This window comes from Adiantum capillus-veneris, chromosome 8 (genome assembly GCF_014529385.1).
Source record: "Adiantum capillus-veneris isolate H3 chromosome 8, ASM1452938v2, whole genome shotgun sequence".
Taxonomy (NCBI): Eukaryota; Viridiplantae; Streptophyta; class Polypodiopsida; order Polypodiales; family Pteridaceae; genus Adiantum; species Adiantum capillus-veneris.
Genome location: NC_140938.1, coordinates 15,602,029 through 15,625,953, shown reverse-complemented (window position 1 = coordinate 15,625,953; position 23,925 = coordinate 15,602,029). Strand labels below are relative to the sequence as shown.

The following is a 23,925-nucleotide window of genomic DNA, read 5'->3' as shown; positions in this document are numbered from 1 at the left end:
GGCAAGGCTTTTGTCACTTGCCGGGTCTAGTAGAGTCTACACCAGTCTACAGCCAGTTCAAGGTTTTCTTGCCCAAAGCTTGGTTGGTTTGTTTGGTGGTCGCTGCATGACCCATACAAGGCGGTCAGTCGAGCGTCAAAGCGCACTCTTGAGTCCTCTGAAGTACTACAACAGAAGACGACCCTTCGAACCTGTTAGAAGTCCATCAACCTCCTCACCCATACCTCCACATACGACTTCACCCATTCCTCGCTCCGGTTCCACATCTTCCAGATCACCTTCGCCAGTAACGCTCTCTCATATTCTGCTACAACAGGCTACAGAACAACACGTTCAGCAAGGACCCATGGAGCCGTTGGCTAGCGTTTTGGCTAAGGTAAACATCAAGTTCCCTACATTCAAAGGACTCTCTTCAGAAGATGCTGACGACCATGCAAGGAGGTTTGTATCTCTCTGTAGGGGTTGTGATCTTAACAAGGAAGATGCTTATTTGGTACTCTTTCCATCCACCTTGGATGGCTTAGCAGACAAATGGTACAGCCAGTTTGCAGAGAACTATTTTGCAACTTGGGCAACCTTAAGACAACAGTTTTGTGCAGCTTTCAGGCTAGGAGACTACCAAGAGAAGGTTTTGGATGAGTTGGCCAACATGGTGCTCCAGCCAGAGGAGACCTTTGCAAAACTTATGACCAAAACCAAGTCTCTGGTTGCCAAGCTTCCCTAGCAACCAAGTGAATTTATGCTTAAGAACTGGGTAGAGAAGGCGCTTCCCAAAAGTTCTCAGCAAAAACTACGAGAGAGTCTCCGACGCGATGCCACTTTGGAGGAGTTCATCGCAGTTGCTACGTGGATCGAGGGGGCTAGGCAGCTGTTCACCAATCCCTCTCACATAGAGACCCCCTCTGTGTTTTTGGAAAGTCCTTCTGATCCGTTATCTTCTTTACGCAGGGAACTGGAAGCCCTAAAGTTACAGGGAGCTCTTCAAGAGGAGAGGTCCTTCTCTCTTAGACAAGAGAAGCCTCCACATCACGAGGAATTGGAACAGATTAAGCGCCAGCTAGAAGAGCTCAAGTGTCAGCAAGAGACTAAGGCTACGGTTTGGTGTAGCTCATGCCGCTCTCAAGGGCACCCTCCACAGGAATACCCCCTTCGGGTTTACTGCCACTTCTGTGAAAAATCTGGACATGAGAATAAGGATTGTTACTACCTCAAGGGATTGAGACAAATACAGCAAAGTCTTGGTCCTACTCTTCAACAAGGGCCAGCACCTGCATCTAACATGGTTTCTCCTTGTGGGCATCCACACCATATGCCACCTTTGCTGACAGCCCCTCCTATGCAAGGTATGCCAAGTACTTTTCCGTCTCAGAGCTTTTATCATACCATTGCTCCCTCATCACCTCAAAGCTTCTATGCCTCCACCTCCAACTCAATGCACCAGGAGTAAGGACCACCTCGCCCTTTGAGTCGCCCCTTGAATCGGCCCATTTTTTTCTACAGATGCGGGGAATATGGGCATTACCAAAGCAAATGCCCTTTGCCCGAACGGTCCCCTCCTTGCCGCCGTTGCCCTAATATAAAGGATCACTACAGTAAGGATTGCCCTAAAATTCGTGCATCCATGGCTTCGAACCCAAGTCAAAGCCAGACTGAGTTTGCCTTTCCCAAGCTCAATTTGATAGCAGTTAGTACTGCTTCTCAGCCGCCCCCTTCTACCCACGTGGTTAACCCTAAAAATAAGCCGCCGCAGTTGGCAGAGGAGCCATCGAGCGTCCTCACCCGGGCCCTGAGAGCCGCTCTCGGTCTTAGCATTCCATCAAGTTGAACTTCCTCACACAATCTCACACCAGTAGATACCCTGCTTGCAGCTTTTAACAAGCCATCCCCCAGTGCCATCAAAGAATCCCAATCTTTGCTTTCCGATATTGATGAAGCTTTCTTGGAAAGAGTTTCCGCTCTACAGAACATTAAGGTACCAAAGGAACAACAGGTAGATAAAGAGAAGCTTACAACACAGACAGTCTTGAAGAACACTTTCCAACAAGTGTCCCTCTATGACATGTTGCGGCTAGATGCAAATTTTAGAAGTGACACCCTTGCTGTTATTCGATCACTTTATCCTGGAGCAGGTCCTAGTGGCGGCAGTGTGACATGAAACGTTTCGTGGTTTCGGTTGTTTCGGGGTTTCGAGGTTTTGAAACGTTTTGTTTCATAGCGTCAAAAATATGAAACACGTTTCATAAAAGACATTAAATTATATATTAATAAAATATAATAAATATGTATACAATGTAGCACACATGACTCTAGACTTTAATGTCCACAAGAGAGAGAGAGAGAGAGAGAGAGAGAGAGAGAGAGACGTGCTCACTCCTTAGAAGCGACTTCAAGCAAGCACAATCAAATAAATGTTCAGTATTGATGAAAGTTAAAACACAGCCACTAGTTTCATGAATCATAACTAATGCATCATTCATTCATTTAGCAAAGTACTTCTATTGAACAAAGTTTCTGAAAAAAAAGCCCCAATTTTAAACGTTTCATAAAGAATGCCTGTCCGTTTCATGCGTTTCGACAAAACGTTTCATATGTTTCGGGGTTTCATCTGCATGAAACGCGTTTTTATGTCACAGTGAGTGGCGGGCACCTCCCAGTGCGACCATCAGAGTCATATATGATATCCAATCCCGCTGCTCCACTCACTGATTATAGAAGCCCTCGCCTGACAGTGTCCGTTTTAGGTCGGCAATTCTCAGGAGTGATAGTGGATGGTGGATCTGGCATCAACCTGATGCCCGAGTTCACTATGTTAGCTCTAGGTCTACAGCCTACTCGCCTTGCTCCATTCACAGTTACATTGGCCGACCAACGGACAGTCTACCTAGTGGGCATAGTGGACAATGTGCCTCTGCAGATACAAGACTTTACTTTTAACTTGGATTTTGTTGTGGTTCGCCTTCCCCAGGTTGAGGGCGGATTTTCTTTGCTCATTGGAAGACCATGGCTGCGACACACTAAAGCACTTCATGATTAGGGAAATGACGCAATGTGGATACATAATTCTGGCTCCCCAATGCAACCCATGCTCTTAGAAGGAGGTATGGATCCAGTGGTGCGGCAAGTTTCTTTGTCAATGGAAACCAAACTTGAACAAGAACAGCCTACTACACCTGAAGGGTCGGACGAAGATCTGTTGGAGTGGTTGGAGGCTACCAAATCTATGCCTTGTTATGGAGTCTCTATTCACTCTTTGCCAGAAGGTACACCCTCTCCAAATGGTTCCACAGTAACTAAACCTAATGGGCCACCTAAGCCTATGAAGAAGCATAGAAGCAGTAAGAAATCTCCTCTACGGGAGTTCACACCCCCTCAAACATCAACACCTTTGGTGTCTGCTTCTCTGACCAGAACAAAGCTCTCCTCTGTGTATAGCAAACTCCCTTCACAGAGTGCGTTTTGCAAGATGACTTCCAAAATCAAGATCATGATAGCTATATTACTCATGATAGCTGTGTGCTCGTTATTTGCCCCTATCTACCCTCCCCCTCTCCCCCTCGCCCTAGTCCCTCCCCCTGGGCCATACCCACTCGCCCTCGCCCGCTCACTACCCCTAGCCCTACCCTCCCCCTCGCCCTCGCCCCTAGTCCCTCCCCCTCAACCCCTCGCCCTAGTCCCTCACCCTCCCTTCCCCTCGCCCTCGCCCTACCCTCCCCCTCACCACGTCGCCCTAGTCTCTCCCCCTCGCCCATACTAGCCCCCTCGCCCATACTGCCCCCTCACTACCCCTAGCCCTACCCTTCCCCTCACCCTCGCTTTAGTTCCTCCCCCTCGCCTCTACCCACTTACCACTCGTCCCCTCGCCCTACCCTCGCCCTCGCCCTAGTCCCTCCCCCTCAACTACTCGCCCTCCCTTCCCCCTCTCCCCCTCCTTCCATGTCGACGTAGCAGAGCGACTCACCTCTAGCGAAGCAGATTGTGCGTTCTTTCCTCCATAGCTCAGTTCAACTTACTCCGGAGGTTGATGTAGAGGCTGTTATTGTTGCTAGCCAGTGTCTTGGAGATGCATTTGGAGAAGATATTCAGACGTCTGGAAACACAATTGAGCCAGACATGGTTCAGCTTTTCAAGCGATCTGCCAAAGATGGTGCGGCAAGAAAATTTCGCAGCATTTCTCATTTAGAACCCGTTAATCACAAGCCACCCAATCCAAGTGAGGGCATTGCCGGTCCCTCACAACCTCCTAAGAATACTTCCTCAACATGTGATGCTGCAGCTGCTGGTATGGAAGACATGCTATTTGAGCAGTTCAAGGCAGGATTAGAAAGTGCAGGCTATTTTGATGGGCTTTCAGGTGACACTTCTGAGTTTGAAGAACTTTTAAAAAGATCGAAGACTGTCTTTTCGGAAACTTTACAGCAAGTATGGAAGCCACGAATTTCAGAACAAATTTAGCAGAAGCCTTCAAACCACAAGGAAATACCTCTATGGCTAATTCACATTTCATTGAAGCCATTGATTTATACACAATGGCGATATCATTGTGTGGGGATAATTCAGTTTATTATTCTAACAGGAAGCTCGAGGAAGAGCATGCAGCAGCAGGCAATCAAATCCAGAGCCAAGTGACCAACAGCCGTATGTGCAGTCTTTTCCCTGCCGTTGCAAATTTGGCAGCCCAATTTGCCGGGGATCAGCAGGTCCAGGAGAAGATGGTATGCATGGGATACACATTGATGGGCAACCAGAGATAAGGATGGATGGTAATATGAATGTGACGGTTGGCGGTGACGCACAGTTTGCGGGGTTGATGCAGTCGATGCTTCAAATGTTTGCCCTCGCCCTTGCCCTACCCTCCCCCTCACCCCCTCGCCCTCGCCCTAGCCCCTACCCAATTTCCCCTCTCTCCCCCTCGCCCCTACCCACCCCCTCACCAGCCCTCGCCCCTACCCTTTCCCCCTCTCGCCCCTACCCTCCCCCTCACACCCCCTCGCCCCTCTCACCAGCTCTCGTCCCTACCCATCCCTCACCTTCATCTCGCCCCTACCCACTCCCCCCTCGCCCCTACCCACCCCCTCACCTTCCCCTCGCCCCTACCCAGCCTCCCTCGCCCCTATCTAGTGCCAATTCGGCCCCCCACCCCCACTGTCTATCCTCTTTTCTCTCTCCTGCGAGGAAATGGAGACCTCCTGGTTGCCATCACAATGTTGTTAATGCTTTTCGTTCTGCATTAAGATGGAGCTTAACCTTACCTGCGTTATTACTCGAGCTTCTGATCATCTCTCTTTTCGACAATTTCATCTGCAAGTGCGGACCAGGTCATTTTCTTTTCACTATGGTTACAGAGGATAAAGATGCGCTGCATCCAAACCGAGCATATCTCTTTGCTGAGGAGTCTCAGTTTGTTTTGCCGACTGGGATTCTTGGACTATGCAATCATATTGGGTTCTTGCCTATCCAAAGGCTTAAGGCGTTGCAAACAAGGCAGTGTTTTACTCCACTTTTGAGGCATGTAACGTCATGATTGGGCTTAGCACCTGCTTCAAGAAATGTAGGGATGCAGTACCTAGTGGTTTTCGTTCATAGCTTTTCAGTATTCCTCTCACCGAGACGGTGAGCGGTGTTGTGGCGGGCAACCTGTAGTAGCAGGCTACAGTGTCACTTTCACAGGACACAGTTAGTACAGTTGGTCTAGGCTGGTTCACACTGGACAGACCCTCTGGCCTAGGGAGTGACACGTGGCAGGGTACCGACGGTGGTCTAGTAGACCTCGTGGCCAGGTCACCACATGGCTGACATTTATGAGCCGTTGGTGGCTCTTTATGGTGGTACATATGAGTAGTAGCGGTTGGTCATCGGATCATCGTCAGCACCCCCGATCTTGTACGTAGTCCTCTAGAGTGAGTCTATTCACAAAGCACAGCTTCACCATCTCTGCACATCTGAGCCTCGACACCCCCATTGTACCTGTGAGTCCTGCGTTGGAGCTGAGTGTAGTGCCACGCCAGAGTTTGTATCAGTCTTTGAGATAGTCGAGTCATATGTTCTAGTCTGCTGTTGTGTCTTTGTGAGCTCTGTTGATGTCTATTGTTTCCTTTCTGTTCAGTTTGTTTGAGTGAGATTGTCACGCACATTGCACTGCTCTGTTGATGTCTATTGTTTCCTTTCTGTTCAGTTTGTTTGAGTGAGATTGTCACCCACATTGCACTGAGGACCACCCGCTGTAGGGAGCACGACACATTATTCGCGCTACACTCATCTATGCAACAGACACCCTCTCCCCCTTGATAGCACGTCTCTTCAACTGCGCTTTGGTCGAGGGACTACCAAAGGAATGGACCATGCACACCATTGTGCCGATCCACAAATCTGGCGACACCTTGGACCCACGGAACTACAAGACTATCATGATTGGCCACACATTGGCCAAACTATATGGGGCAATTCTTGAGGCAGAGCTCAGCACATACGCAGAGGCATCAAGACTATGTGCACCAAGACAGGCATGGTTTCGACGCACTTTCTCGACTTCACATCTTCGTGCTTCGCTGCTTGATCCACTGAGCGAAAGCACGGAAGAGACGACTCTACTGCTGCTTTCTGGATTTCCGCAAGGCTTTTGACACCATCCCTAGAGAGAGACTCTTTCAGCGTCTCCAGGAGCTACAGATACCATCTGAGATGATATGGGCCATTCATTCTTTGTATGCACAGGTCATAGGTAGAGTCCGGTGCCCAAGTGGAGTATTGGACCCCATTGCTAGCACCATTGGTGTGAAGCAAGGATGCCCCCTCTCCCCGACCCTATTAGGCCTCTACAGCGACGAGATAGCAGATTACATCCTAGGAGCAGGCGGGGCGGGGGCTTGGTAGGTACACCAGTCCATATTATGCTCTATGCAGATGATATTATTCTAGTTTCTGAGACACACGAGGGACTACAGAGCCACCTACACGCCTTGGATGATTGCTGCACACATCGAGGGCTCACAGTGAACCTTGGCAAGACCAATGTCATGATCTTCCACACCTCCAGGACAGTCTGGAGTAGAGCAGTGCTCATGGTAGCAGGCGGACAGGTTGAGGTAGTTGATTCATATGTATATTTGGGGGTGACTTTCACTTGCACCACGGGCAAATTTTCCATGACCCAGGCAACCAGAGACCGGCTTACACGAGGATATGCAGCACTGGCCACCTTAGAGCGCAGATGCCACCAGGCCCACTCCCAGGAGCCCCGCACCAAGGGCTAGCTTTTTCACACTTTAGTTACACTTGCCATGATGTACGTTGCCACAGTATGGGCACGAGGACTCTCAGCATCTCTCTGGACACAGATAGAGCGCCCACAGATCATTATGATCTCTCGTTTGCTCCATGGCAAACCATCAGTACCACACGACATCATCAGAGCAGAGCTAGCAGCACCCCCGATGCTAGTAGACGCCCTCTTCCAGACAGTTTGCTTCATCCATCGCATGCTAGAGCTTTCATCAGACAGACTCACACGCAAAGCTTTCGAGGCATCGATACAATTACATCAGGAGGGGGACACCAGAGCATGGTACTCACAAGTCACAGAGTGGTTCACATCCCATGGCTTGGACATCACAGACTTGCCCCCTTTTCAGTATGATCTTGACTCCCCATACATACGCCTCTCACACCAGGAGAGGAATCCAGTTCTCAGACAGGATCTCTGGCAGCTATACATCCGAGAGACATGGATCACACCCAGAGAGCCTCTTCCTACGAAGAGGCAATACTACAGAGACCACTTCCTAACAATCCTAGCAGATGGTTTCATCCAAAGACCAAGATACATGGATGTCCACATGCCACATAGAGCACGGGTCGCCATTGGACAGCTCAGAGTATCATCACACCAACTAGAGATTGAGGCAGGGAGAGCTGCACATGTCCCCAGGGCAGAGAGGATATACAGACTTTGCACAGCAGACATTGAGAGTGAGGAGCATTTTGTGTGCAGATGTAGAGCATATGAAGGGATCAGAGGCAAATATCCGACTTTGTTTGCAGATCAGCCACCTTACACCAGATTCTTCAGTCAAGAGACCAGCGACTTTTCGACCGCTTCCTCATAGAGGCACAGCAACACCGAGACTCTCCTTCAGACATCATCAGTTGTGAGAGACGAGCGCCAGACACAGCTTACAGATTTCCTCCAGAGGGGCACAGTAGTACCACCATCCCAGACTACTCAGAGAGGAGTGACTCTACAGCAGGCTGAGGAGGTCCGAGCTCGCAGACGTCCATGTCCCCATGGGCGTAGGACACCCTGACTTCACCGGAGAGAGATCCAAGAGATCCACCAGCGCTACTACAAATCTCTAGAGGAGAGACGCATCCGGGCTTTTATAGATCCAGTCGCCATCCTACAGAGATTGTTCACACCTCACCCACCCATGCATCATGTCCTACACCCTGATTACGGGACTGGATGGAGCTAGAGATATGATAGCATTTCTTTCATGATTGTATATACCCCAGCATATAGGATTGCATCTCTCCCCTATTTTTAGAACCCCACCCTTGTACCACGTCCCTCCTCCCTCAGTCCTTACACAGGATAGCTATTTTTGCTTTGTACCTTTTCATCCTTCATAGGATATCCAGAGGACACCCACCCCATGTACTTTGATTTCTCTCATAGGCCGATTTCCGCCTCCTATGGACGTTAAAATCTCTCTCTCTCTCTCTCTCTCTCTCTCTCTCTCTCTCTCTCTCTCTCTCTCTCTCTCTCTCTCTCTCTCTCTCACCTGTTGCTACACCACCCCGCGTACCTGTTGCTGCTGCTGTAGGTTCGCGACCAACTGCAGCTCCCTCCCGCGTACCTGCTGCTCCTCCACCCCGCGTACCTGCTGCCTTTCCCCACCCGCTATTGCTGCAATCCCACGACCTGCTGCTGCTGCAATTGGCCCCTGCTATATTGTTGCCCACTCCCTAGCTGTGTGTTGATGATAGCTACAGTGCAATGCACATAGACCAAGAGAAAATGCAGAGAGAAATACATATAGAGAGACACTCATAGAAGATACCCGCCATGATTCAACTCAAGTGAAGGACACAAGGAAGTGAAACAAACAAGCAAGAAAGATGGCGGCACACTTCATGGTCACAAGCAAGAGGATGACAACCATTGAAAGACATTTGAAAGAATGCAAAGTTCACATGGAAGAGTAGAAGAAAGAGAAGAGCTCACTTCTTGAATGGAAAAAGAGGGAGGAAAAGGCGAGGGAACTAGAGCACAAAGAGTTCCGGGCTGAAATTCAAGCTCTAAGAGGTAACATCTCAGCCCTTCGGAAGGAACTTGCCGAAACTAAAGAGAGAGGACGCCTTGAAGATGGAGAAATTCAGCCATCAATGATAGATGAGTTGAATAGTATAAGAGTGCTAGTCAAAGAGATAAAGGAGGAAGGAGAAAAGAAGACCTCATGAGTGGAGGTTCTCTCCAAAACACAAAAGAAGGTGGAAGAGGCTGAAAAGTGGATTGAAGTTGTCAAGAAGGGGAAGGGCAAGGACATTCCGACAATACCCGACATCATCAACAAGGCACTTGAAGAGGAACAAGGAAGAAGGGTACGCACTCTACACGTGAGAGGGACCGGCCTAAAAGATTCAAATAAGGTGGACCAAGAGGTGGAGAGCCTCATGTCAATGATGGGGGTGGAGAAGCCCTCACAACACAAGCTTGGAGAGTCGGCAAGAAGAATGAAGGTAATGGGGAGAGTGCAAAAGAACGGGCTCTCATTTTGTGCTCTCCCTCCATGGAAGAAAAGAAAGACTTTTTAGAGAAAAGGCCCTCACCTGTTCCTCCCTCTTTTTCCATTCAAGAATTAAGTTCTTCTCTTTCTTCCACTCATCCATGTGAGCTTTGCATTCTTTCATCTCCCTTTCAATGGCTGTCATCCTCTTGCTTGTGACCATGTAGTGCGCCGCCATCTTTCTTGCCTTATTTGTTTCACTTTCTAAGAGAGAGGAGAGACCAACCTACACACACCAGCGGTACTCTCATTGATCGAGCTATAGAGTTGGGGAGATCGACATGACCGCGACTGAGAAGGGGAGCCACGCAGCACCAGCGGAGATTGCGGCAGAGGATCCACAGGATTCTATCACGACACCCAGAGTGTCGATCAGGATAGGCTTCATGCTACTGCTAGATTATATCATGGTGACACTTATCCCCACTTTGTACCTTTGTGGCATGATACCATTGCTCAGCCTACCAGCCACCCATAGGAGTCGGTAGCACTCCTATCTCAGTTCTTTGTTTATAGTTTTCTTTGTTTGTACCCAGACTTGGTACTAGACTCATCATTGTAATCAGTTGGTCTCATAGGTCATTTTGGCCTTTTGTAGACGTTAATATATCACTTCATTTCATTTCTCTCTCTCTCTCTCTCTCTCTCTCTCTCTCTCTCTCTCTCTCTCTCATCACTTCTACGGAGGTATGGGGTCGGTATGCATCATCTCTCCAAATTGTCTCGGGCCAGCCACATCTTCCAAATCCGCCAGAGCCATGGCCACACACATGTGCTTTCTTTACCGCCGAGATAGAAAAGAAATCCATTGATAGGATGAAGACTAGGAGAGCATATGATCACGATGGCCTTGTAGCAGAGCATTTTATACACGCCACAGATTTGCTTGCAGAGCTTCTAGCACTGATGTTCAACCCTCCCGTGTGCGGGGGCCTACCTAATACTTGGAGTTTGTACACGATTGTACCTATCTTCAAGTCAAGGGACCCTATGGATCTTGGGAACTACCGCACTATCATGATTGGACCCACATTGGCACGGTTGTACGCATCCATCCTTGAGCAGCAGTAGAGTAGATGGCAAAGAGAGAGGGTGTACAGGCAACGAGACAAGTAGGTTTCATGAGAGGTTTCTCTACTCCTGATCATATTTTGACACTTAAAGCTATTATTGAGGAGGGGAGATCACGTGGGAGACGGCTCTATTTTTGCTTTCTGGACTTCCACAAAGCCTTCGATACGATGCCGAGAGCTAGATTGATGCGCAGACTGCAAGAGGTGTGGGTACCCAATGAGTTGATTTGGGGGTTCATCGCTCTATACAAGTCAGTAGTGGGGCATGTACGCACTCCAAAGAGGATTTCTGATTTGGTTCACTCTACTATTGGAGTGAAACAGGGCACAGTGTGCATCTTCTACTCTCCGGAGGGGATACAGCATCATTTAGATGCTTTGTACACATTTGCCCACAATAGTGGGTTGTCTGTTAACCTGGGGAAAACCAAGGTTATGGCGAGGAGAGGGTGGAGTATATAGATGCATACACCTGCCTTGGGGTAGTCTTTGTGGACTGTCGTTTTCATTGGAGGAGAGCAGCAAAGACTAGATTGAGGAGAGCTTATGCAGCCTTGGGAGGATTGGAGAAGATGTGTTCGCAGGTTCAGTTTCAAGAACCTCGAACAAAGTTGTGGATTTTTGACACTCTAGTGGCTTCAGCTATGCTCTACGGGGTCCAGATTTTGCGGCCCTCAATGGACCACCAGCGCAGATCTGGTAGCACTGATGGATGGAGATGTATGGAGAGGACTCTAATCTCTAGGATCTCTCGAATGATTCGGGCTAAGGCCAAAGCTGTGGATTTTTGACACTCATAGGCTTCAGCTATGCTGAATGGGGTCCATATTTGGGGGCCCTCAATGGACCACCAACGCAGATTAGGTAGCATTGATGGATGGAGATGTATGGAGAGGCCTCTAGTCTCTATGATCTCTTGCACGAATCGGGCTTAGGCCTCAATGCCACATGAGATTATTGGAGTTGAGCTAGCTCCCCCCCCCCCCCCCCCCCCCCCCCCCCCTCGTAGTTGAGGCCCTTACAAGATCGGTTTCCTTCATGCATAATTTACGGGACATTCCCAGAGACACAACAAGTTGGTATGGGCCGATGACATCATGGTTTCTGTCACATGACTTCAGCATGGATAGATTGCCTCCATTCCAGTACTCCTTGGATGCACCCTCCCTTTCTCTCACACGGACACTCATTTATCCTATGGGATACGATGTACTATTGGTCAGATGCGCACATCATCACATCAGCTAGAGATTGAGAGAGGCAGCCAGCAGAAGCCAGGATATCAGATGCCAGTTATGCCATATAGAGCCAGAGACAGAGTCACATCACATTTGTCACTGTCTGGTATACTATGAGATACAAGGCCGCTTTCACTGTCAATTGAGAGGGCTTTGGAGCGTTGGCTAGAGTCATGAGATATAAGGATCAGAGAGGCCTCGGGTTGTTTTTGCTAGAGTTGCACAGACACAGGGAGAGCCTCTTGAGGAGACTAGGCAATGGGAGAGATTCACAAATGGAGATCATTGACTTCTTTAGAGCAAGGACTCAACAGCTAGAGGAGCATGCTTCACAGTAGACTTCAGAGCCCACTTCTACCAGAGTTAAATTAGTAGATAGAGCCATTGAGCTCGAGAGAGCTAGGGAGAGAGAGGGGATGTGTAGAGCGAGGGTAGGTTGGTAGGGGCGAGGGCTAGGGAGTGGGTAGAGGTGAGGGTAGGGTAGGTAGGGGCGAGGGAGAGAGAGGGGGGGTGGGTAGAGGCAAGAGCTAGGGGGTAGGGGGTGGGTAGGGGCGAGAGAAGATAGGGGTGTGTAGGGGCGAGAGTATCTAAGTCACCTGAAGAGCCATGCACTTAAATGGAAAATCAAATTAATCACGCACCTAGACTGTGAGTCAGCTAGGTCAATAGTCATTCACTTGTTTACTTTACTGATGTATTCTCCCCACACTACTGAAAGGGATGTATGAAACAACCATTCCTAAGATTAAATGTGAAAATGACTTTGATCTGTATCTGACACACGAACGCGCACAAACACACAAAAGTACATGCATGCATACACACTGCATACATGAACCCATACACTATTCCTCTGAACCAAACAAACATGTCAGTTTTCTGACTTACGTGTTGAGCATAGAGTACTGCATCATCGCTGTCCAGGCTGCATTTGAGAGCCCTCAGCGTATCCTGATGAGTAAATCCTTAATTTTGAGTCAATAAACAAGAGAAATCATACAATCTCCCACGAATAAACCTGAAAAAGGTACCTTGTTTTTGCAAGTCTTACTGCGCATTCGTTCATCCAGCACAAAACGTACCTGCAGAAATCATTCTAGGTGAATCCATTTTGCAGATACAACACTTCCCTTTCCAGAAAATAATCTACACAAAAGAGACTTCTTACTTTGTTTAGAAGCCGTTTTGGATCTTGAAATGCTGGCTTTTTCGCCCAATTGTGGAATATCAAAGCAATCATAGATCTGGCATCTACATTAAACCTGAGAGGAACATTTGATAAGACATTGTGTTAAACTTTTTGGTTCCATAAATATTGTGTCATTCAATGAAACGACCATTAAAGGTGCAATATTGCACTTTAGCTATACAGTAAAACATTTCAAAACAGTGAATATGTATCAGCTGATCCTCGAGATTGATTTTTTCAATAGGTTAAGGCATTGTAGGTAAAGAACAAAGTTGACGGCATTGATTTCTACAATAGCACATTTTGCTGAACTCCAAAGAGAGGGGAAACCCATAGAGAAAAATCAAGTACAAAAGTACAAACTCAAAAGCAGAAAAGAACCGCATATAAAAAACTCAAAACTCTGAATAAAGACGGATATCATTACAAACCCTGCTGGCATTCTTCTGCTCCGAGCCGCTACACCCTCACCATATAACATTCCCCTCCCCATTTTTAGGGAATGTTCTTTGACGCAAAGGTCTCTTTAACATCCGCTGTCGCTCTCCCTGCCATCTACATCTGTCCTACAATGCATTTCCTATGGCTTCCTCCACACTAGTCCCTGATGTCACAGAAGCTCACAACTTCCAAGGCAGTCCAGGCTTCTTTTCTAGAATAATTTCTTCTTGGCCATTTGAGGGCTCATCAGAGGAAATTCGATACATGAAAGAGAATCTTTGCAATCTCCTGCATCGCACTATGTGGACGCATGGTCTATTTCTGCTTCTCTCCCTGGCATATGTCTGTTGACGAATGGCTACAAGCAGTCTAGGGATACATGATGACAGCAAGAGCAAGTTTTTTCCGATTGACTGAAGCACTTTCAGGATTCCTCTATAGAATAGGCATCGTATGCTGAGACTCCATTCCCAGACCACTGCCAGCTTAGAATCCTCCTCAGTCAGTACAATGCAAGTTTTCAATGCAGGAATTGAATTCCTCATTCCCCTATAGTGTTGACCTTCCCTCGTCCCCCTCCCAGGACTTCATAAATATTGCCTTACAGAATGTGGCTCAGCAGTAGGCCAGTCCTGTTTCTTTACAGCACGAATTAGTTTTCCATGGCAGGCTTCTGTCTCACCTTCACGTACAGCAGTAACCATAGCTCCCCACCACAATCACCCAAGGGAAACGATGATTCTGTACCTTCTCTAGCTTTCACAACCAGAACCTATTTAACCTATGGTTTATATTGTTTCTTGAGCCTATTTTTATTCCTGGTCGTTTCGGGACATGATGCAAGTTAAATTTGCACATAGAACTAAAGCAGAAATAAAAACAATCACCCTTTTAGAAATTCTGTTGATGTGATAGGTTCCAATCCAACAGACTTGCTCCCTGAAGACTGTTTCATTAGACCACCATCTTCTTGGCCTCTAGCAATATTTTCATCGGCATGTATCTTATCATGCTCCACCTCCATGAGAGCATTACCCTCATGTAGTGCCGGTTGGCAAATGTTTTCATTAATTGATGAAGATACAGTACCACAATTCATCCCGTTAATCACCTGCGTTAAAATTTGACGAAGCTTATATCAGTTTCAGCAGGACTCCAGAAACAAACTCACATCCTGACAATGCTTCCTAGAAACTCTACTTGCAAGCATAAAAAGTATGTAACTTGCACCTTCAAACAATGATTCGAAGGACGGAGGCTGCTTTCAAATTACGGATTGTGTTTTCTGGCACTGTCTGTTAATTAGCCTCGTACTTAACCGCAGTGTGGGTTTGATTGATTCCGTGTGACAAGCAAACCGTAAGTGTGTTCACACACATCCCTGCCATATCATGATGAAAAATATCCCTGGGCATGATGTGGTGAGTATAAACTGCCCTATGGATGGTGGAACAAGCAGTGGGACTACGAGTCTCAGCTTACAGTCATGCCATTTTGAAATTTAAAAATGCCGGCTGGGAGCAACAGGAAGAGGAAAAAACCCGTGTTGATTTTGAGCAAAATAAACTCAAATTTTCAAAATTTCCTTTCGGAAAACTCGTGAAAGGAATTGTCTAAGGTTCTGGAAATGATTTTCCCAAACAGTGCTTGTCCCCCAAGGTGATAGCTCCCCACAAGCAAGCCAACGAAACAGGGCGTGTGTAGATTTTAGAGCATTCAACAAGGTGACCATAAATGAGAGGTTACTAGAAGATGTTTTAAACCATGTGCTGGATTGTTTTATGGATGGGTTTGGTGGCTACAAACAAGTGGCAATCCATCCTCATGACAAGAGAAAGACAGCTTTTGTGATGAAGAAGAGGATGAGGATATGTGAAGAAGATAATACTACAGTGCACTATTTTTATATCGTGTAGCAGCTAGCTCAATTTAATAGCGCCTATGGCACACACACTCTACCTGTCACCATCTCATAAAGTGCCAAGATACCACATGTAATCTCACTTGGAATACCCAAATCATACTATCGCTGCATCATTCTCACTCTACGTAATGTATCAAAAGCTTTACGGAAATCCACAAAGTAGCACTAGACCTGGCATCATTGTGTCCAACCCTCCTTACCGACAGCTCGAAGCATAAGTATATCATCAAGCGTAGAGAATCACCTCCTCAGCCCTAAATCCCAACATGTTTGCATCTCATACTGACAATGGAGAAGGTGCAAGTCTGAGTCAAGACATTGGCGGCAATGGTAGGGGAGCTTCAGTTCAGATACTGTATAGAGACTAGTCCGATACTATCTCCATGTGTCCGCAGAAGTAATGGGTAGAGGTCCTCGCTGCTCGTGGAAGAGTCTCCATGCCTATCTGGAATCCTGCCTCGAAAATATGAAAAGGGGGGGGTGTTTATAAAATTAAATAATATATTAGAGTCTACAAAAGGCCAAAATGACCTATGAGACCACCAAGTTACGAACTGGTGAATCTAATACAAAGTCTGTGTGCTAAAAGAAAGACTAACATCCTAAACAAAACGTTGTAGTGAAAGTGAAAGTGGGGGAAAGACTAGAGACTCTCTAGTCAATACAAAGGTATAAAATAATGAGGGATGCAACAAACTTAAGCTACTAAGAAGGGGATAATCCTCCAGCTCACAATAAATCCAGCATCGGTCAGTGTCAGATCTCCTCGACGTCCTCCATGGTCCAAAACCCGACTGGGTATCGTGTGTGGCACGCCAAAACAATCCGAATCCTCCTCTAAAATCTCCATCTATGGTGGGATATCCTCCTCTCTAATCATGGGCGCCGAGATCTCCCTAGGTTTATCGCACGGTCAATCATTGTGCCTCTAGTGGAGGTGGGATTTGAACTCTGATGTAGAACCTCTCTGTCTAGCTATCTGGTGGTAAAGGCTGGCCTGAAATAGTCCGTAACTTGCCGTTGAGTCTATCTCTTTGGTCGCCTCAACAAGCAATCTCTCTCTTTCCTCAACTCAAGCAAGAACAGACCCAAGCATCTCTGATCCTGGTATCCCATAGGTTCAAAACCCTCCCCGAATAATCAATGGAATCGCCCACAAACCTCATAGTATTCGGAGCAATGACATATGTAATGCAGCTCTGTCTCTGGCTCCCTATGGCATACATGACATACCCTAGCCTGAGCCGGAACTCCTCTATATCTACCAGTCTCAATCTCAAGGTCGTGTGAGGATGTGCATCTCTGGCCAATAGCACACCGCACCCATATCATAAATGTGTATCCATATATCTGGGCCTCAATGCAAAGCCATTTGCACTGAGTTTGAGAAAATTTTCTCTATAAAAAGCCATCTTCGTGCCCAGCTCCTGGAGTAGGCTCTATCGAAGTCCTCTTGGTGTCCATCTATATCAATTCATGGCAAATAAGTCTAGCAATCTGTGTCTGTGTCACAATGAGAGAGGGGGCCTCCAAAGAGTACTCGAAGGGACGCAGTCTATCCATGCTAAAACCATGCATCTGGAACCAGGAAATCATATACAATTATATCAGCAGGGCGTGTCTCCTTGTAAGGCCAACACCCGGGGAGACTCAAGAGCAAGCGGGGCATATGTGTTTCTGCGAAGGTCCCACAAGCTATGTATGAAAGAAAATGATCTAGAAAGTGCCTGAATCACCACCGGAACGGCAGCTAGCTCTCCTCTAAAAATCTCATGGGGTACTCACGCCTTGGCTCTAATCATCCGGGAAATCATAGATACCAAGGGCCTCTCCATCCCTTGCCCTCCATTAGTGGGGCCAGCTATGTCGTGACACCCAACTCAGGGCAACAAAACCGCAAAACGCATTTCAGCAGGCCTGAAACGCGAAACGGGTGAAACGGCCAAAACATTTCACCTTCAGGGTAAAACACGTGGAGTGAAACGCCTTTTTTTTTAAATCCCTTTTGAGAATTTGGGCATTAAATAGTTATTTATTTATTATGTATATGCTATTTCAAGGGTAACATAGCATGTGTCTCTACTCACTGCATTGTGAACACCTATTTTGTCTATACATAACACTATATATACACAAAATTGGTGTTTCGATCAGACATTTCAATCAGGCATTAGCGTAGGATGAAACATTTCGGGGTGAAACGTTTTGAATCTGAAACGTTTCGTGGTTACGCTGACTGAGGGGCCCCACATCTGCATCCCATACATCATAGATGAGGTCACAAAGTATCAAAAAGCCAAAGTTTGGTTCGAATTTCGAGGTTCCTGAAACTAAACCTATGAACACATCCTCTGAAGTCTGTCGCCGGTCAATCTAGTCTCTGCTGCTCTTCTCAACGAAAAGACTGTCCCCAGATAGATAAGTATATGCATCTATATACTCCTCAATCTCCTGCCCATAGGTAAATGTGGGAGTTGACCTCTTGACCCACCGCGGTGTGGTGTTAAACACCTTAACTTTGGTTTTACCAAGGCTGACACACAATCCACTGCCGTTGCATTCCCTGTGGGGAGTCATAAATCAGTGCAATATCATTAGCATATAACAAAAGCAGGATCCATGTGCCCGCTAGCTGTGCTCCTCTGTCCCCTAGTCTCGTAATGTAATCGGAGGCCTCATTTACACACATACCAAACAGAGTAGGAGATAGCAAGCATCCTTGCTTCACTCCACTATCCAGGGTAGAAATCCACTCGGGAGTGCGTACTTGCCCCACAACTGATCTGTATAAAGCCATAATCCCCGAATGAGCTCTATGGATACCCCCATGACCTGTAGTCGCCGCATCAATCTAGCTCTTGATATTGTATCAAAAGCTTTGCGGAAGTCCACAAAGCTACAATATCTTCATTTCCCATGTGGCATGGCCTCCTCAATAATGGCTCGTAGGGTCGGGATGTGATCAAGAGCAGAGAAACCCCTCCTCAAACCTGCATGTCATGTTGCTTGTATATCCTGTCTCTCTGCCTATCTACTCAGTTGCTGCTCGAGAATGGATGCCTATAACCGTGCTAATGTGTGACCGATCATAATAGTACTGTATTTCAGAGGTTCCATAGGGTCTTTTGCCTTTAGGATAGGCACAATAGTAGACAAACTCCAAGTCTAAAGGAGGCCCTCACACATAGCACGGTTGAGCATCATAGCTAGAATCTTTGCAAGCATATCTCTAGCATGAATATAATGCTCCTCCACTAATCCCTCCTGATCATAAACTCTCCCATGCTTCATCATGTCAATGGCTATCCTTACCATCTTCGTTGTAAAGAAGACATATCCATGTGGGCATGGCTCAGGTGGATCTGGTAAAGGTGGTTGCCCACACACTTTGTATAGGGATGCTTCATATCAACCCCACACCTCCGGAGAATTAATAGCTAGAGTGAGAGGATTCATGAAAAAACCGTCAAGCCTCGGAGTAATCCTGACTCAAAAATACATGGTATAGGTTATGTTTAGGGCAAGCGAGAAAGGCCCTCTTCTTCCGACGTACTAAACGCGGGAAGGCAATACGCAACTATCTATGAGCCATGACTCCCAGAGAAACCTCTCTCTATAGTCGGGCTGTAAAATCTCTACACTCCTCATTATACCAACTATTCAAGGGCGTCTTTGTTCGGGCTACGTATGTGGATAAGCCTTCCTAGCTCCATCCCATAGAGTCTCTGTCAATAATGCGTGAGCTCCTCCAAAGGTCGCCCTGGATCCTTTGTGCATAGGAATCTATAAATCCCATTCATGTAAACAGTAACAGAGTCCATTCTCTGATGTGATAGTATACCTGGTAGAACCTCCTGCTTGTGTGAGCTGTGCTGAACTAAAAGGAGATGTCCAGTATGGTCCATTGCTAACCCAATGGACCGGGGTCCACCAACTATGAAGTCCTCAATATGGGAAAGAAAGCTCGACGTGGAAATAATATGTGCTAGCCACGTGACGATGTGCGAAGCAAGTAAACTTGACGGCAGCTTGGAATCTTTGTCAGCCATTAAGTATGGCTAACCCATGTGCCCATATCTAGCAAGTATCTCCCATACTTTATACATTCTGCATCCTCTGAGCATCTGTCTAGCCACATGTCTATGGTGTCTCCTCTGAGGTATCATAGAAGAAAGTCTCATGGTTTCCCGTTTGGGGATTCAAGTCCCCAAGGAGAATGATGTTCCCATTCGTAGAGAGCTCCCATATGTCATCATCAAGCACAGACAAAGGAGATTCTCCTCTAGGTGACGCATAGGTTGATGTACTTGGAGCAAAGTAGCATATGGCAATATAGAGAAATCTGCATGTGTTAGCCTTCAATCTCACCCACAGTACCTGGCATGATCGTCTCTCCAAACAATATGTACAAACGACTGCAAATCTTCCCTCAAAAGGACTGCTTCCCCCCCCCCCCCCCCCCCCCCCCCCCCCCAACACCCCCAAACCCAGAAATCATCTACTTCCATGCTCAAATCTCGCATCTACTCGATGAGCCGTCTCCAATCTTTATCCAGGACATGTGGCATCCTCTGACCAGGGGCCTCGTGAGTCTCTGAATAGAACACAATATCTCTGTTGTTAAAGCTATCCTCAAAGACACCCACATCAAGCTTGAGAGACGCATTGCAGTACCACGGTGCTATTTAAGTTTGGTCCCATAGGTCTCCAACCGTCATGTGGAGCATCGCTCCATAATGACCATCTTCCCTTCTCTATAGAAGGCTATCTTTCCTTTTTCCCTTGCCACCCTAATCTCTAGCATAACTTCCTGCATGCGGGCAAGTTGTGATAGAGTGAGATCATCGCCAAGGAATATGTCGATCTTCTCTAATGTGGGCCTTTTCTTCAAAAACTCTTTCTTCGCCTCAATAGTGGAAAATTGCAAAATGAGAGCACGTTCCTTTGAAGTCTCTCTAACACCTCCACTTCCTTTACTGACCCTCCATGCCTTTGTGTGCATTGGTTTATCTATTCCAATCAACTCCATGAGCTCACTTGGCTCTTCCTAGACTTTATCTTGATCTTTGAATATGTAGAGCCCGCATCCTCCTCCTTTGTACCTCTTCGAGGGGCATGTTAATAAGAGTGGATGTGCAAGGAGCTTCCTTACCTTTCCTTTTCTTGATGACCTCGATCCATGTTTCGGCCTCATCTACTTTCTTTTTTGTTGCGGAGATGACCACGGCCCATGACTTCTTCTCCTCATCTTCCGTGATAACCCGTATTTCTTCTCTCATGGTATTCAATTCTTCCATCATGGATGGCAGAATTTCGCCTTCTTTGAGCCGCCCAATTTTCGTTGCAAGAAGTTCACCTTGCAGGGTTCGGATTGTGGCTTCTTGCAAGGCCGCTTGCTCTTCGGCGCGACAAATCCTTCCACATAGGTTCCTCTTCTCCTCTTGCCATTCCTCCATCTTTCGAAAAAAGGTTGCCTCCATCTCTTTCTTCCACTCCTTCACTTTTTCTTTTTCGACACACCAGAGGGTCCACAGGGCATAGAAACACGGGACGGGGGGACACGGCCCATTTGTGCGGGGACAAGACAAGGGACCCCGGGACGGGGACGGCGACGGCTTTTTGGGACGGGGGGACGTCCAACACAGGGGACACGGGCGGGACGGGTCCCGGGACGCACGTCCCCGATGACACCGCCGGATAGGACGCGGGCAGGGGCAGGGCTGTGGGGCGGGATTTTTGAAATTCAAATTTTGGGGGCCTTTCAAAATTCAAACGCCCATTTTGGGGGGAGCTCTTTCTACTTAAGAGCACCCAAGCCTCAAGGCTCATAGCCAAGCCTCAAGGTCACTTCCTTGAAGTTCCCATTGCCCAAGCCTTGCAAGTGCCAAGAGCCAAGTTTGAAGTTGCCCTCCGAGGCTCCGCCCATGAGTTTCTTGACTGTCAAGTCTCTTTCTCCTCTCTCTCTCTCTCTCTCTCCCTCTCCCATCTCCCCTCCTCTCCAAGTCGAAGCCTTAAGCCTTGAAGCCTACCCCTCTTTCCTTCTCTTCAAGCTTTCTCTAATATCTATCATCAATGGCATCTCAAGATGGATCCGAAGCTTCTCTAAGCCCTCCTCCTTCTCCTTCCTCCGGCCCCGCCGCCGCTTCTCAACCCCCTTCCTATGCCGACTTCACATGGACATGGTGGAATGAGGTGATTGCTCCCAAGTCCGGTGTTGAAGCCATGGAAGTGCCATCGTTGTGGTTACGAGCGCAATGGTTCCGTGAGGAAGGTGCGCGTCCACTTCCTTCACGAAAAAGGACATCGAATTCAATTTTGCCCGCAATCCGGCTCGGAAGAGAAGCAAAAGCTCCTAAACCTTAAGAAGACTCTTGAGGATATAAAAGAAGCCAAGAAGAATCGTACCAAGCGTCGTACGGTGAATCCCAGGGAGATGGCCACGGCGGCTTTCATCTGAGCATCGGCATCCCCTTCTTCGGCATCATTTTGTGCATCAACCGGCACCGACGTTGACCGCCCACCTCCACTCTCTACCAACCCTTGATCGTCATCTTTCCCTCATTCTCGTCCACCCAAGCGGCAAGCAACTCTTGGAGATAGTTGGAAACCGGCCTTATAAGAGGAGGTAGATGTTGCCGTAGCAAGATTTTTCTACCACGACCATATTGCTTTCAATGCAGCACGGTAAGCTCTATAGACTTTAACTTCTAAGGCTTAAGCTTTAATCTTTAGTATATACAATGTATATCACTCATTTACACTTTTTTTTTTTACATAAAAGATCTCCATATTTTAAAGAAATGCACGGAAGATCGGAGAGTTTGGACACACATATGTTCCTCCCTCTTCGGAGAGCTTGCGCACCACTCTTCTTGACAAGGAGAAAATCATGATGGAGGCGGCATGAGCATCCACAAGGGCTTCATGAGAGAAGAATGGGGTATCCCTCATTGTGGATGGGTGGAGTGATATCCATCGCCTTTCTATTCATGGCGTGGTGGCATATTCTCGGGGGAAGATGTATTTCATTGACTCCAATGATGCATCGGGGACCGGGAAGAGTGCACACGTACTTGCGTCCGAGTGGGCAATTACCATTGAGAAGGTGGGAAAGCATGATGTCATTGCCATCGTCATCAATGGAGAAAATAGCAATCGTGCCGCCGGAGCCATCTTTGAATCCCTTTATCCACAAACCACGGTCACATATTGCATGGCTCATTGCCTCAAAAATCTTCTCAAAGATATAGGCGCGTTGGAATGGATTTCCCCCGTCATTCAGCATGCGAATTCAATGGTGAACCAATCTCATTTCAATTCGAATCTAATTTCAATATGGATTTGAATGTTGAAACTTGATTTTTCTAAATAGGTGAGGGCTCATGAGGCAACGTGACTTCGTGGTGACTTGCGGGACCTACTATTCGCTCAAGGATATATTACTTGCTACCTTGCATGACCTACTGCTAAAACCTATGTGATGAAAATCCATAAACGATAGCTGCAAAGAAAGGCAAGGCAACAATATCAATAGCAGTGGCAAGGCAAGTAACACACGCGCGCACACACACACACACACACACCTTTTTTTTGTAAATCTGATTTGATTAATTTACAAGTGGCAAAACCTCAAACCGAGGAAAACCCACCAAAAGGATCAGATACAAGGGGAAGAACACAACTCTGTTCTGCAATGTAAAATCGCTAAAAGCAAACATAGAAGAGTTGCAAGATTTCAAGGGATATGTCCCCAGTGTCATAGGCAAAATGTAAGGAGTGCCTCAACGAAATCTTGAAGGATGGACAAGGGTCCGCCTCACGACGGTTAAACAAACGGAGATTACGATGGTGCCACAGAGACCATAGCGACCAAAATCCGACCCACGTGAAGAAGATGGCAAAATGCTGGAAGGAAGACCGAAGAATGCCAAAAATCTAGAAATGTTTGTGAAAAACCGCTGAAGGAAATCGAAGATTCATACAAGCAGAAACGCATCGAAGGAATGCCCTGGTGCAACGACAATCCCAGAGCAAATGTCTGACATTCTCATCAGCAACGAAGCAAATGACACGACGAGTGGAGCTAATGTGACGCGCTGCAAGGAGAGTTCCAACGGGAAGAACTCCCAACAAACAACACCATAGTAACAGACGCTCCTTCAAAGGCAAGCGAGACTTCCAATTCGCAGTGAGTGCCTGTCACCACCATCATTCAGATTTGTGCAAAGCCCAGAGCGCATTACAGTGATCAGTTGTAGCGCGGATAATGTGTCGTGCT

At 47.2% G+C, this 23,925-nt stretch overlaps 1 protein-coding gene across 7 annotated transcripts in view; it reads right to left on the bottom strand.

The window, feature by feature from the left end:
- SRS2 (P-loop containing nucleoside triphosphate hydrolases superfamily protein) overlaps positions 1-23,925 on the bottom strand; it is a 221,544-nt gene that overhangs the window by 47,256 nt on the left and 150,363 nt on the right. For 6 of the 7 annotated variants that reach the window (XM_086517617.1, XM_086517616.1, XM_086517618.1 and 3 more), the window contains 4 exons: positions 14,611-14,834; positions 13,262-13,355; positions 13,125-13,175; positions 12,982-13,044 (listed from right to left, as the gene is read on the bottom strand). In XM_086517617.1, the coding sequence (XP_086373743.1) occupies positions 12,982-13,044; positions 13,125-13,175; positions 13,262-13,355; positions 14,611-14,834 (432 nt within the window). Of the gene's footprint in view, positions 1-3,975; positions 4,088-12,981; positions 13,045-13,124; positions 13,176-13,261; positions 13,356-14,610; positions 14,835-23,925 lie in introns of those variants that run through there. The other variant, XM_086517619.1, reaches the window with a different exon arrangement.